The sequence below is a fragment of the Chrysoperla carnea genome, chromosome 5, assembly GCF_905475395.1.
Source record: "Chrysoperla carnea chromosome 5, inChrCarn1.1, whole genome shotgun sequence".
Classification (NCBI taxonomy): Eukaryota; Metazoa; Arthropoda; class Insecta; order Neuroptera; family Chrysopidae; genus Chrysoperla; species Chrysoperla carnea.
Genome location: NC_058341.1, coordinates 56,486,176 through 56,501,761, shown reverse-complemented (window position 1 = coordinate 56,501,761; position 15,586 = coordinate 56,486,176). Strand labels below are relative to the sequence as shown.

Sequence of the window (15,586 nt, the reverse complement as noted above, 5' to 3'; positions counted from 1 at the left end):
TGTTTCTACCATTTTATAAAGTTCTGCTATCTATTTTACCACTTACATTACTCTTCGAAACTATTTCTAAAGCGAAAAAATATGAAGAAATAAAATATAAGGGAAAAATTTTCATAAAAATTTTTCGATCAGATACATAAACGAGATAATACATAGTTAAGGTAGTACGAGCGCCAAGGCAAGCTTAAACTTGTTGAAATTATTTGTACCTTATTTTCAACTTTGATGATGAATTTTGTTATAACTTCATGATTGTAGACGAAAACTAAGAATAAAATTTTTCGAAATCTGCCTTGATTTTCGAAATATTGAAAGCTAAATAATTTAAACAAATTTTCAATTTTCGTTATTTTGAAAATTACTCCAGATATTGTATTCTTACTTTTCATCTTATATTGTCAAGTTATTACATAATTCACAATCTAACATAATTTATCACCATATTTTTTTAAATTTGTGTCCCCACTACAGTGCTCATACATCCTTAATTATACGGGTACAACGGGTTTCTTTTGTTTACAATAATTTATTAGGGTTTTAACTTTAAGTTAAATAGCTTTTTTTTTTTAATTCCCACCGACTAATTTTGGAGAAATCTATGGAAACATATCATCCATCTACCGCTTTCCCATAAGACCAATGTTTAATATGCCTACTTATTTAGAATTAATTTAGACTTTATCCAAAATTGCCCTGGCGCTCGTACATCCTTTATTTAAATTTTTTTCAAAAACATTTATAAATCCGACCCTCCATCTGTTCGTGTTCACCATAAGTCATAAAAAAGCATGAGTCCAGATAAATCATTCTAAAAAGATAATACAGAAATAAATTTTAAAATAATAAATTCTTTTCAAAATTAATTTGACATTAGGATTAGAGTTCATGAAAATAATTCACTCTCCATTTACTCATTTACATAAAATCCTCATAAGAAAATAATATATTTCTTCTAACAAAATATGAATTATATAATATAGTCTAATTATATAAGTTACCGAATTAGCGTTAAAAGTAGCTGTTAGTTTCAGTAATTACAACCTTCTTAATTTTGGAAATCTGCAAAATCACTTCATAAGTTTTCTTTAAGTTCATAAAAATTATCTTTTAAACAATAATTTCAAATTTAAAAAATTTACTCTTTTAAAAAGAAACAATTTTCGTTTGAATTTTTTATCATAACCTCAAATATTTCAATAAATACAGGGAGTATTTAGATAATTATGTAAACATTTTCATCCAGCATATGTTGTTGAAGATCCATGTAATCAGTGGCGGATTAAGTATTTTGCCGCCCTAGGCCCTGTCTGATTAGCCGCCCTTTTTAAAAGATGAAATTTTATTTTTTTGAATCCGTTTATATTATTTATCCGTTTATAATACTTATATCAATTCATATATGAAACACCAGAATCATTGAAAATAAAATAAGAAAACATTGTGCAATTCTAGAAGCGGCTTACATGTAAGATTAATTTTACTAAAGATACAAAAAATCAACAGAGCTTTGAAAATTCTTCAAAAAAAGCTTATCAATATTCAATTATTTCTGTTATAAAACATTTTTTATCAGTATTGCACTCACAAATAAAAAAGTTAATCAGAAAATAAATTCCATTCTATTTCATAGAAATTTATTTGTAAATTTATATAAAAAAAATTCGAATAGATCTTTAAAATGTATTGTCGTTACATTATATCAGATTTAAAATTTTGACATTCTGAAAAATTTGCCGCCCCCCAAATTGTGCCGCCCTAGGCCCGGGCCTCACGGGCCTAGGCGGTAATCCATCACTGCATGTAATCGGACATTTGCAGATTTGTAATCAGCGACCAAAAATACCTATTTGGACGATAATTATTTAGTTTCCCGTTTTTTGCCAAAAAATGGAATTTCAGGTCAAAAATAGCACGTTTTTTGAAAAACGTGACAATTTCGTATAATCTGATATTGAATTCGTATTCAGTGACCAAAAATATCTACTAGATTAAAATTTTAAGTCAAAATAAACATTTCAAAAAAATTTGGGATACAAATGCCTTCCGCTAAGGCCCTGTGTGCCGTTATAACAAGGTTGAGTTGGCTATAGGATTCCTTGGGATCCTATAAACACGTTTCATATAGTTTCATTGAAATCGGTGCTGTTTTTTAACAAACAAAAAAGTTCTACATTTGAATATGAGAATCTTGTTTTAGCACTCGCATTTACCACACCTGATCGTATACCAAGAAAACATTTATAAATATGCAGTTGCGGGTGTATATTGAATAGGAATATGTATAGATACAATGTCTAAGTATTGTACACTGTTGTCACAAATAGTAATAACGAGTGAACTACCTTATCAAAGTCATTCAAAATTGAAAATATGTATACATAAAAATACAACGTATAAGTATTATGTACAGTTGCACGTGTGTTGCCACAAATAGTGTAGGTTCATATTTTTGTAAACTTCACTAAAATGGAATTCTAACTTAAGGTATATTTCACATTATACATCCCCTATATACGATAAATCATAAAAACCCATAATATCAAGGTCATATCATGGTTTTTCATGTGAAAATCGATCCTTATGTCATACGACTTGAGAAGTATGCATGCAAAAGTTTTCTGTATATACATTTTATTAAATACAATATTTATGTATGCATTTATTGAAAATTTTATTATTTATGTAATCGGATATGTACTATGTTTTTCTAAGTTTTCTATTTTTCTCGTGTTTGAAAAACGAAGACAAAAACCTATATATATTTTCTTATGGTTGCTTGTAGAATGTCATTCAACTTCACTTGTTTGAACTCGACAGTTTTAAAGTTAAAATTAGTTTACGTCAAAAAATATACACTACTGTCGAAGTCATTTAGAAAAAGTTTTCGACATAGAACTGTAGAGTGAAATAATTATTACAATATGTTCTGTATTCGCAGTCTAATAGAAAAGAAGTAAGCTAATAATACTCGGATCTAGATTAGTCTTTTTAGTTGTCAAACATAGTTAATGAAAATTCTAGATACTCTAAATGAAAATATGAAAAATATCTTCACCAAATTGGAAACGAGTAAGTTATTCATCCCTCAAAGAAATAATTACGATTTGCTAATTACTTCTTACGTTCTCAATGAAAGATTGTAGTCGAAATCGAAATCAAAAATTTCTACAGAAATTGTATTTGAAATGTAGGACTGGTTTACAAAATCCGTTTTTAGAAGACTAATTGTGAACCGAGGAAAAAGTTAACGTATTTCTAACGACATGAGAGAGAACGGAATATCTTAAAGAGAAAAATATCGTTATCTAAATAGCAGTTCTTTAGTGAGTAAAACTGTCAACGCTACAACGAATACTATCATATCATCTAGTGTCCAACCGAAAGTCGACTTCTGGCCAAAGTCGGTTAATCGGTTATCGCTACAGCCTTCCGTCGAAGCCGAAGTCTTAAAAGTTCTAAGAAATTTTGTTCATGATTGGCTACAAACTATAATATATAAAGGAAGCTATAATAATATAAAGGATTTTAATGTTGAAGGTTTATATTGACTATTGTTTATATCTCTAGAGGTTGATCTAGAGATGATAACAAAAATTACCTTGCAATTTATCAAAAAAACACCTTCGGCTTGAGTAAGGTGGATTTTTGACGGAAAGTGATCGATACCAAAGCTTCGGTCGGGCCGGGCATATTGCTCTTCCGTGAACACAATATATAGCATGCAGCACAATGGTCACAGTAAGCAAGTAAATTGATCAACATTTCCGCTTATACAATTCGCTTCTGGATTAAAAGAAATATTCGTCAAAAAGTAATCTTTGTTTACTGTTTTTTCGTAAACTAAATGGTTAATTACATTCTATTTAGGCTCGAAAAATAAAAAAAATATTCAAAAATGTCTTCTAAATAGTAGTTCTTTACATGCTAAATATCAACAACTTTGAAAACTTATAGCAGCAAACAGAAACGGTCTAAGGCAAACTGCTTAGTTTTTATTTATCCGAAACTTTTTTATTCCTTTGCAACTTTCTTCTTAGACTGAAGTGAATAGCCATTTGTCCTACGGTCGATGAGGCATGTCTTTAACACCGAAAATTATGGATAACATAATTTTTCGATAAAAACCTGCGCTGCAAAATTATATCTCATTTTTCCGATGTCTAAGCTGCATACATTTGCTATTCCTATGAGACCAAAGAGGCGTAGATCGCAAAACTTTGGTCGGGCGACACTTACCGCTCGGCTGTTACCGATTCTGAGCACAGGAATTGCAATCTCATGAACAGCTGAAAATGCCAAACTAAAAATGATTAAATGAATTGTATGTAGTCTCTAATTGGAGCACTATTTATGTACTTGACCGTACATTTAAAAACTTTATATGTTTTATAACATAATTTTTATTTGAACAAATAAAAATAATACCCAAAAAGTTAACGCCCTTCTGAGCGAATTACACAATTTGAATACAATAATTTCTCAATAAAAACAAAATTTTTTTATATTTTTTTTTGTAAATGACTGAACCTCATTCTCCCTAAAAATAAGCAACGAATAAAAAACGATAGTCGATTTCCGTTTCAGATTTATAACAATACACAACGCATAGTACAACATTGTATTAAAAGTCTGCTTTGTGTTACATATATTTCCATGGTCTGGTGTGTACTTCCGTATTAAACCATAAGGTTTTTGTTTGTCAACTGGGCATTATTTAACATAAAAATAAACTTTATACTACAATACCTGTTACAAAAGATGAACGGACACTCAAATCTGCAATTAAGAAGCAGAAATTGCTTTTTTGTGCTTTTTAAATTTTTTAATACCGGAAATACATTATGACAGTTGTTTAAGTCAGGAAGACTAGTACGATTTATCAAATTATAGAAAATTTTAATATAAGTATTATCAAAGATAATAAATGAGAAAGAAATTTGTTTGTATACCCTGTATATATGTAATATAAATCAAGGTATATTAAATTTAGTCCCAAGTTGTGACGCCCAAAAATATTGATGCTATGGCCAAAATTTTGGGATAGGTGCTCATAAAATCACATTATTAGTACATCTCCGGTTGTTCGCCTGTCTGTCTGTCCGCCTGTGGACACGATAACTCTAAGTTCGTAATTGAGAAACATAGGTCGGTTGAAATCATATTGTAAAACATTAAAGATAGAACAAAAGTTAAAATGTAAAAAATATTACTTATAAAAAATTTAAAAAAAACTTTTGTTTGAAACATTTTTTCGTAAACGCCACTGTTTATCCTTGAGGGTGCAAATAAGGACAGAATTTTGATTTCCATTTTTTTCGAAACTATAAAAAAAAAAGAATTGAAAATTTGCATATTTGTAGATTCAACTAGTAGTCTTGTGAAACATTCTCGAAAAATGAAAAAAAAATTCTTGAAAATACATTCGAAATTTTCGAAAACCGAATAAACGGCGGCTGAAAGGCCGCCATGATTGTTTTAGTTGTGGGTTGAGCTTGACGACTACAGAGGAGTTGTTTGGGTTCTAGAAGTTTTTAGCCCTTGCGTTGGGAAAAAAATATCCGATATTTTGATGCACTCGCTTATCATTATATTAAACTCTCCTGGATTGAGGTTCTGAATCTCTATGGTTTTGGCTGACAGACTGCGCAACGCCGTCCAAAACAGTTGTATGATAAACTTTCGCCGAAGTTTTGACTGCTTTTTCACAAAAGTGACGGTTCTCTTAATATCCAAGCTCCTGTCCGATCCACTCGATCGTTCTGCTTATTAAAAAAGATTCTTCGGAGGTGAAAATGTTTTAATTAATTTTCAATTTAATGTTTCAATGTATGAAGTACGAACGAGCTTCGATATATTGACTTAAGAAGTCACAGGTTAAGTGGAAAAGTCCGACCCTAGAAATATAATACACAGAAATATAGTATTAAATTGACTACCTTATGACCAAAACTTCTCAGAAATGAAGAATGCCCAGACTATATGTCGAAATTTATCACTCAAGTAAGCTAATGCTCAATTCGTACACCTATCTACGCCCATCTCTTTCTCACTTTCACGTAAAACCTTCTCATTTCTACACACTCGACATTTTAATTTATTTTTGTTAAACACGATCATAAATAAAATGTCTTTAAAATAAGGAGAGCTATTCGTGTACTTTTCATTAATGTTTTTGGTTTGGGGGTTATAGAGGAGAGTTAATCGCACACGGTTGAAAGATGGAAAACAACAGGTCATATATTCTTAGAAAAAAATGAAAGTAATAAATATTATTCAAAAAAAGTAAAACAAAACAAATCAAATTAACGAAAAACAAAAGATTATTTTTATGTATTAAGAAAGGGATTAGTATTGTTCTTGTTTGGTCTTTAACGAATTTGTTATTCTTATTTTTTAGTATTCCGTATACGTTAATATTGAGGAAATAGATGGAATTAGAGCGCAAGTTCGTAAAGTGCATTTTGGGAAAACGTTAATAAAGTAATAGATAATCTAAATATAAGTCTACAGCTTAATCAACTGCGCTATCGATGTTTGAAAATATACCAAAAAATGGTATATATTATAAAAATGATCAATAAGTTTATTTCAAACTTTCTGTAAGTTAGTAACAACAATCTTCATATAGTTGACTCAATCACATATGGACTTGACCTGATAGTTATGCGGTCATCATAACCAAATACTCTATTTAAAGCAAACCCAAAGAAATATTTTTTTAATTCAACGATTTGCTTTATTTACACGATTGTATATTCCAACCAAGTACAATTTTATTTTCCATCTGTAAAATGCATGATTTTCAACTAAAATCAATCTCTTTCATAGAAGTAATGATTTTGTTTATTTAACTTTACTGATTTGTATCAATGAATTCATATTTTAAATTCAATCCCCTTCTATTGTAAATACAAATATTTTTTAGCTCTACTTGTTCGTTAGGCAATTGTTTGAAAGTATTTTTACGTTATTTTAATATGAAACGGCCAACTTCGGGATGAAGTTGCCATTATTTTAAATTTGTTCAGTGTATAAGCGAAATAACACTGATTGATTCATCACGAGATCTCTGAAATTCTATACTTCCAATTGACTTGAAATTTAGCAGAGTTATTCATTTTACGATGTAGACGCTCAGTAAGAACGGATTTTTCGAAATTTCACTCTTAAGAGGAGAAAATTTTGTATATGGAAACCTCATGTAAATAATTTTATAGACAAATACAGATAAAAGTTTGCTAAAATGTTAATGTTACTAGAATTTTTTATTTTTTAGTTACATATCATTTATAATATTCAAAAAAGAGAATTCTTATTATTATTCTCACAAGCAGTATCTTAGGAATATCTCTTTATTAATCGAAAATATGAAACTACATCTGTCGTTCGTTACTGACAAGATGGTGCCGTGAACCGAGCCACAGCGGACCAATACCATAATTAGTGAAGTGTGATGACCTTTTTTTACCGTGAAATTCTAAATGCCTAATACGAAATGCTTTATTTACCTCAAGTATATTGTATCTATTTAAAAAAAAAATTAATTAACACTCGTGATATACATTTTGCACCACTCTGTATTTATGCAACCCCTATTAAAAAATAAAAACATTAACCTTTCGAACAAACACACACTTGAAAATTTTTTCTGTCTACAAAATCGTTAATATTGATTTGATAGACCATTAAACAACAAAACTACTTAGCTCCTTGTATTTAAAAATAAAAGTTACAATATGGCCCATAAAAACCATCCACACTCAATCAAAGATCATTTAAATTTTAAATCGTGACTGATTAAAAGAGGTCAGCAACAAACTCTAGTATAATATTATTTCTCATATCTAGTTAATCATGAATCAAAACCTGTCGATGAGCGAAAAAGTAATTCTGTGTATTCAATACTCAACAGTAGGTGGACCAACTCTGTGAACCACTTTGCTGTCTAATTTGATAGATAATATTTATGATTGTAAAACCGTATATGAATGATTTATTATTGAAATTTTTGTTTTCATATGAAAAATTTATTACCGTTTTTCAAAAACCATTTTACATAAAACAATATGTTTTTTAACAAGTTTAACGATGATGCTTGATTTTAATCTGAAAATTTATTACATTTGTTTTAAAAATGTATATAAAATATTGTGTTCCAATCAATAAATTTTTTCTATATCGAAATTTTTATGAAGTGAGAAATTTTTCTATTTTTATAAAAAATAAAATTGAATAAAAATCATCATTTTCATATTTTTTTAGTTCATTTTTAAACAATGTATCATAATTTCTTAAATTAAAATAAGAGTTGGTACAAAACTGGTTGAGATCTTTGTTCATACACAATATATTTATTCGGGAAAATAAGGTAATGTACAAGCTCATTATACCTTTTATATATGAAAAATATATCAAGGTATTAATTTTAATTTTTAAGTTTGTAAGGCTTAGAAATATTGATAATACGAACAAAAATTGCCAATAATTTACTTAATTGAAAAATTCTTAATCTAAAATATTCAGAAATCTTCTGCCCACGCACGGGTCAAAATTAGCCACAAAGAAAAATTTTTTTTAATTTTAATGAAAATCATTTATTAAGGTAATTTTGCCCCAAAAATTACGATAATCAGTTTGCTTCGATAGTATTCTTGGTCTGTTTTAGAATATGACGTTATCAGTGCATTGGATTTTAAACTTAAGCCCTGCGAAGCTAATATCTCAAAAACCACAGTTCGGCACGACTTATAGCCAATTACATCATTTTTGTTGGCTTAAGTTAGCTTTAGAGAAAAGTTTTGTTAAAAGGAAAGATAAATAATTATTTAATGAGAATTTATGTTTGCCCTAATACGCCTGTGCGTATAGTTTAAATATGAGTCCGCCCCTGGACTCATAAATGTCTTAATTCAACACGGATTGCATTAGCAAACATTATTTTAAAAAGCTATTGACACAATAATTAAACATATTTCAACTTTCTTTCAACAAATACATAAATTCTCACGCTTTGAATAAACCCCCGATTGGTTAACACCCTTAAATACAAAAGTACCCATTGTCTTAAAAACCTAATAATAATTATGATTAGTGTACTTACACAAAACATACTTATAATAAAGTACACTAAGAGTCATTTAAGATGAGAAATAACAATTTTATGGGGTTAAAAACACCCTATACAATATAATTTATATATAAACAATTGAAATACAATTAAGAGGGTTGTTTTCGTAACTAACATATAAAATATGTCCCTAAAAATAACTTCAATGAAGTGTAAAATTAAACAATAAGTAATCAAGCGTTACTTTACCTATTTTTTTAGCTATATAACTGCTTTAGTTTTTAGTTTTGAAGTAACACCTTATTTTTCAATTATTAAATAAGAGTTAATGAAACCTAAACGGTTAATTGGACATGAAATTACTGGTTTTGTGGAAAGAAATTAATTTATTAAATAAATTCGCCACACACACACTGACAAGCAGCTGGTTTCACAAAAACTTGAATCATTTTTGAAATAATTAATGCAAAAATGATAAAAGTCAACCGACTGAAAATTGGTCATTATCATGGTCATTATTAGATACGGCAAAATCCGTCATTGAGCATGAATAATTTTCGTATGTTAAATTTTTGCAGGATCCCGTTTAAAAAGTTCTCCTGAACGTAAAAATGCAGGTTGCCGGAGGGTAACCCGGTAGAATATTGTTTAAACTAATTTTTTTTAAACAAATAAATAATAATATTGACCTAATCGCTTCGGAAAAACTCATAAAAATCATATAGCCCAAAATAAGAAGTCATATATCTTTTCGTCAATAACGAATTTCGGCAAAAATTTTTACTTTATTTTTTTAAAAGGTTTATATATCGAAAACGGTGAGGTTTGGAAAAAATAATCACGAGCCAAAAAACTTTCTAATGACCTACAAATTAAATTTTTTAACGGAACCACAAAATAATCTTTATTTTCGTCAATAACGATTTTTGGACGAAAATCCGCATTTTTATTTTTTAAGTGCTTATATCTCGAAAACGTTGAGGTTCAGTAAAAAAAGTCAAGGATCAAAAAATGCTGGGAATTGTCCATAATACAAAATACAATAGCTTTTTAAATGCAAAATAGAAAGAATGTGTTGTCCGGAAGTAGAGTATTTCTGCCCCACCCTATGGGCGTAAATCAACAAAGCACAAGTGCGCATGGATATGATTTTGTTGAGTACACTCAGACAGATTTCTTGCTTAACTCTTTTTTCGATCTTAGTTCCACGATTTATGTTTATGGAAGTCAAACATAATAATCCAGCTCCTTTGACGTTTAGATGAGTATTTTTTGGAATATCTCCAGAATCGGAACGAAATAAAAGTTTTACTTAAAGGTTTTAAGCAGGTATTTCAAATAAGCTATTCATCCAATGGCTAAATGAACCCGATTTTTATATTTTTTTATCAAAATTACTCTATAAGCCAAGTTTAATCAAATTCAGGAATAAAATTTTTTTCTAGATTTTATCCATTTTTTCAAAGGATGAAAACCCTTTTTAGAAACTCTCCCAAAGACCTCTTAAGAAAATTGCAAAAAATCGGAAAAAATTTTTTCTCTTTTATTGGGATAAAATTTTGTAGTACATAACATAATTTTGACCCAAAAAATACAAAAATCGGGTTTCAATTAATGATTGAAATATTTTATGAAGAACGATTTATTAGATTTCTATTAGACAATTTCTTCTAAAATGTTTATCTAAATGTCAAATAAAATGTATCTTTGGGTGCTATTTTATAAAATCCAAAAACAGATACCAAAATTTTTCTTAAATTTTTACAATTACAAAAACGAGTGCAAGTAAAAACGTAAAAACCGTAAAAAATTTGTTTTCGATTTGTATAAAAAAAAGGGGACAACATTATTGCAACATAATAAGTAGCAATAATTTTTAAACACGCAGTACAAGATTATATTGTATTCTTAAATTAAGTTTTTAAAACAACACTCAGCATATCAAAAGTTTAAAAGTTTAAAAGCATAGTTTTAAAAGCAATGTGTGAACTAAATAATACACTTATTCTAAATCTCCTATAACATTAATGGCTTTGTGCCAGAAAGTTCAATTAACGTTACTACAAGAACAGTAATTAAATTTTTTAAGTTCGTTTCACCGTATGCGGGGAGTTATTAAAAAACATCAAAAAAAATGTCGTTTAATTATAAACAAATTACTCGAAAAATTGTAAACATAATTTTATGGCAGATAATTTTGATTGACCTTTGGCAAATTGTCAATCTTATAAAGGTAAATGAACTAGTGCGTCTAGAACCCAGCGTAGAATTTAAGAGTCATTTCTTGATGGAAATTTGAGAAGCTTCTATTAAGACCGTGCCTAACAACTTTTTCCTCTACGACAATTACAATCTCCTAATTATTCCATTTCCGCATGTCCGTCCGTCATCACGATAACTCAAAAACGAGAAAAGATATCGAGCTGTTTCTATTTTTATAGCGTGCTTAGGTCCTAAAAAGTGAGTTTGAGTTCGTAATTGAGCAACATAGGTCCGTTGAGTCTTGTAAACCTAACGACTAAGATGATCTTGTAAGTCGTAAGAGATAAAATTTGAACGTAAAAGCTGATTTTTATGAAAAAGTAAACAACTTTGGTTTGAAACATTTTTTTCTTAAAAATCTTTGTGTTCTCGTGAGGGTCCAAATTAGAAAAAAACTTTAGTTTTGATTTGCTCAAAAACGTTAAAAGATAGAAAGTTGAAAATTTTTAGTAAGTAGGTAAGGTTAGGTTACAGTGGCTGACCTGGAATGGGATACACTTAGACCATAGGGTCCGTTTAGGTAGGTTCAAATGATTAGTCTATTAATTCTAGTACACACCAAATTCCTCCGATAATATTAAGGAGGTCAATTTTTGGGGAATTTTTTTTTAATACGTTTCAAAGCATGTAGATCCCAAAAAAACGAAAAAAATTCCTATCAAAATATTCGAAATTTCCGGGTGTAAAATGGCTACCTTTGCATCCTAGATAAATCTCAATTTTAAGCCTGTCGGAAAGTAATTTGCCAAGCTCTCTGAGAAAAAAGTCCCCGGCTATGAACATTTTCGCAGGGGAGCACGAATTTGACAACGTTCACTTAAATTTCAAGCCGTTCTGACAGTCAAATACTACGCTTGGTTCTATACTTTCAGTGTTAAAAATATTATATTTAGAAAAATTTCATTCACTTTAAAGAAACGCCAGAAAAAGAGATTTGGTTAATATTATATTATATCGTCATATTCATTCGACATACCGGGCGTTTCAAAATTTATGCATAACAGTAAAGGTGTTTATTGGGAATGCAATTTTAAAACTCTCGAAAAAGGCAATTTTCAATCTAACACAGCCTTGGCGAAATAGGGCATCGCTAGTCATGATTTCTTAATTTTGTTAATTTCTTAATTAGCACAAGGTTGTTCAAAAAGTGTTACCACTTACATCTGAAATTTATATGTTAAACAAAGATAGTCAAATATTTAAGAGTGGTAATCTCTTTTTTATATGTATTTCACTAGCTTTGTTTAAATTAACTATAAATATCACATATAATATATTTACTTCCTTTTGAACAACCCTGTATTAGTATCAGAGAATTTCTAATAACAAATTGTTCACCCAAGTGAAAAATAAATTGTTCCCTTTTCTTTGTGAAATACCTTAACTAATTTTGTTTATTTTTGTTACAGATTTAGAAAAATGCGGCTCAAAAGGCGTATAATTCATCCACCGCCGACGACACTGATAATATGCGTATTAATATTACCAATTTTGGGTCAAATTGATCCAAATACTCCATACTCAAACGATCCCTTCAATTATCAACCGAATCCAAGTCAGCAGTACCCAAATCCAAATCAAAATCAATTTCCGAACCAGGGTAATCAAAATTTTCCGAACCAGGGTAATCAAAATTTCCCAAATCAATATGATCCAAATTTCCCTAATCAATATGATCCAAATTTCCCAAATAATCCTAATCAAAATGATCCATTCCAAACATTTAATAACAATAACCCATACGATAATCCAAATGATCCAAATTTTACGCAACGTCCGAATCGGCCGTATAATCCACAATTTACGAATGATGATTTCAACAGAAATCGTGATCGAGAAGATTTCAATAGAAACCGAGGCCTGCAGAGTAATAGTGTTATTATTAATGAAGCGTAAGTACAATAATTTGTTTCCTTGAATTTGTAGTTTTGGGTCTTACTACCGAAATGACAAGCTTGTATTCAGAATTTTTGGAGGAGAACAGACTCTTTTTTAACTACTCAGCATAATTTTAAAGAAGATAAAATTAATTGTCTTCGTTTCTTTACGTGTGGGACATTAAGCCCTCTCTGAATAACGGTTTTTAAAATTTTCTCTAAATTTGACTTTTTTCTCCGTAGAACATATTTTATTGTAGCCAGTCGTATGGTACGACCTGGACAAATCTACAAAGTAGCTGTCAGCATTTTACAAGCATCGTTACCTCTAACAATTCGTTCAAGTATTCAACGAAATGGTGTTGAATTGAGTAGTGATAATAAAGAAGTGAAAGAAGGTATTCCAGAAACATTAATTATGCGAGTACCACCAACAAGTGTTCCAGGCGATTACAAGTTACGAATTGAAGGATTGTATGATAGTGTCCTTGGAGGTTCCGCATTTTATAATGAAACTCATTTGACATTTTCACAACGAGCTATGACCATTTTTATACAATTGGAAAAACCTATTTATAAACAAAGTGAATTAGGTAATTATTATTATTTTTTTTAAATTATTTTTTCCCTTTTGTTTTGTACAAAGTGGTTTAAAATAAAGTTCCATTATTTCATCTTAGTGTAAAATCTTTTAAAATTTGAAAAGCACGCGGTAATCATTAACAAATACGATTTAATGATTTTAGTTAGTAGCGCTACTCTTAATTATTCCAAACTTTCATGAACAACACTCTAAAAAATCAGTCTTATCAAAACTCCTCTTTTCGGAAGACTGACTCAACTGACGATAATATCGTAAAAGTGAAGAATATATTGCTCCATAATCGCCTGATCAGCTTAATAGATGTACCCCAAGGACTTTAACGCCCGTTAGTTCGATTTTCGAAAATAATTTGTTCATAAAATTACTACGGTTTTGATTCCTGTGCTATAACTGGTGGTGACACATAGGTCCATGAATTTGATATACAAAAAAATGATCTATTGTGGATAGGGATGGGCGATTCTTTCAAAAGAATTAATTATTTTATCAATCTTGAATCGGCTTATCGAGAATCCATATAAAAAAAACGTTAGAAATAGTCATTTTTGCACAGCAGCAGATTACAAATTCGTCTATAGGCGCAACTAGTAAATTCTTAGCATGAAGGTTCTATTCATGTAAAATCGAGACAATAAAGAATCTATTTTTTAGACCTCATGTAAGATTTTGGCAAAATCGAATTGAAATCGCGTTTCTCTCTCTTATTATGGAATTGAGAATACAAAGAGCTACAACCTATGAAAAATGACGTCAGTTTAGCTTAAAAGTCCAGAAAGAAAGACATGAATTTAAAGAATATTTGACCGTTTTAAAACGATCGAAAATTCGCCAAATAAAAGGCAACAGAATAAGTACAGATGATTTACAGCGCAGCACATACTTTCTTCTGGTATCGTTTTTCACTATTTATATGAAACTTTAATATAAACCACTGTGTCCGATATTGATTATTTTTCTAAATAATTCATAAAAAAATAAATAGGCCACATACATGCAACACACATGTGTAGGTGTGGAATTTCTAATAACAAAGAAATTTTCTTCTGTTTTCAGTACGATTCCGAACAATTCCAATCAATACTGAACTTCGACCTTTCGAGGATGTTGTCGATGTCTACATGTTAGATCCACATCGTAATATTATGCGTCGTTGGTTATCACGTCAATCAAATTTAGGTACTGTCAGTTTAGATTACCAGCTTTCCGATCAACCCGTCTACGGCGAATGGCGTGTACAAGTCATAGCACAAGGACAAGTTGAAGAATTAGCTTTTCAAGTTGAAGAGTATTATCAAACACGTTTCGAAGTTAATGTTACAATGGCACCATTTTTCTTTAATAATGAAGAATATATTACGGGAGCGATTTACGCAAATTATACAAATGGCGCCCCTGTACGGGGTAATTTAACTTTAAAGGCGATTGTACGTGCTTTAAGGCCGACGGTTTATGGAAGCTCAGATACATATGTGGATCCTCGACCGCCTGTTGTTCGATATTTAGATTTTGTAAGTGTTCATATGAAATTTGGGTCTATGTAAAGAAATTTTAAAAGTGTAATAATTTTTTTTTTAATTTTAACCAAACTGGGAAAGATTATCTTCTTCTTTGATATTTGAATAATTAGTAGAAGAGTTAAAAGGAAAAATTTATTTCTTGGATTACATTTACTAAAATCCAAAAATTTTCTGATTTAAATTAAGTAAAACATCTCCAAATCTTTATTGTCGGAAAACTTGAAGTCTTTGAGCTATTCCTATCACTAAATATAGCTTA

At 29.8% G+C, this 15,586-nt stretch overlaps 1 protein-coding gene across 1 annotated transcript in view; it reads left to right on the top strand.

Annotated features, from left to right (window-relative positions):
• LOC123301015 (CD109 antigen) overlaps positions 1 to 15,586 on the top strand; it is an 83,697-nt gene that overhangs the window by 60,693 nt on the left and 7,418 nt on the right. Inside the window, exons 2-4 of the mRNA XM_044883728.1 lie at positions 12,739 to 13,221; positions 13,450 to 13,799; positions 14,864 to 15,318. Coding sequence (XP_044739663.1) covers positions 12,749 to 13,221; positions 13,450 to 13,799; positions 14,864 to 15,318 — 1,278 coding nt within the window. The 5' untranslated portion in view covers positions 12,739 to 12,748. The remainder of the gene's footprint in view (positions 1 to 12,738; positions 13,222 to 13,449; positions 13,800 to 14,863; positions 15,319 to 15,586) is intronic.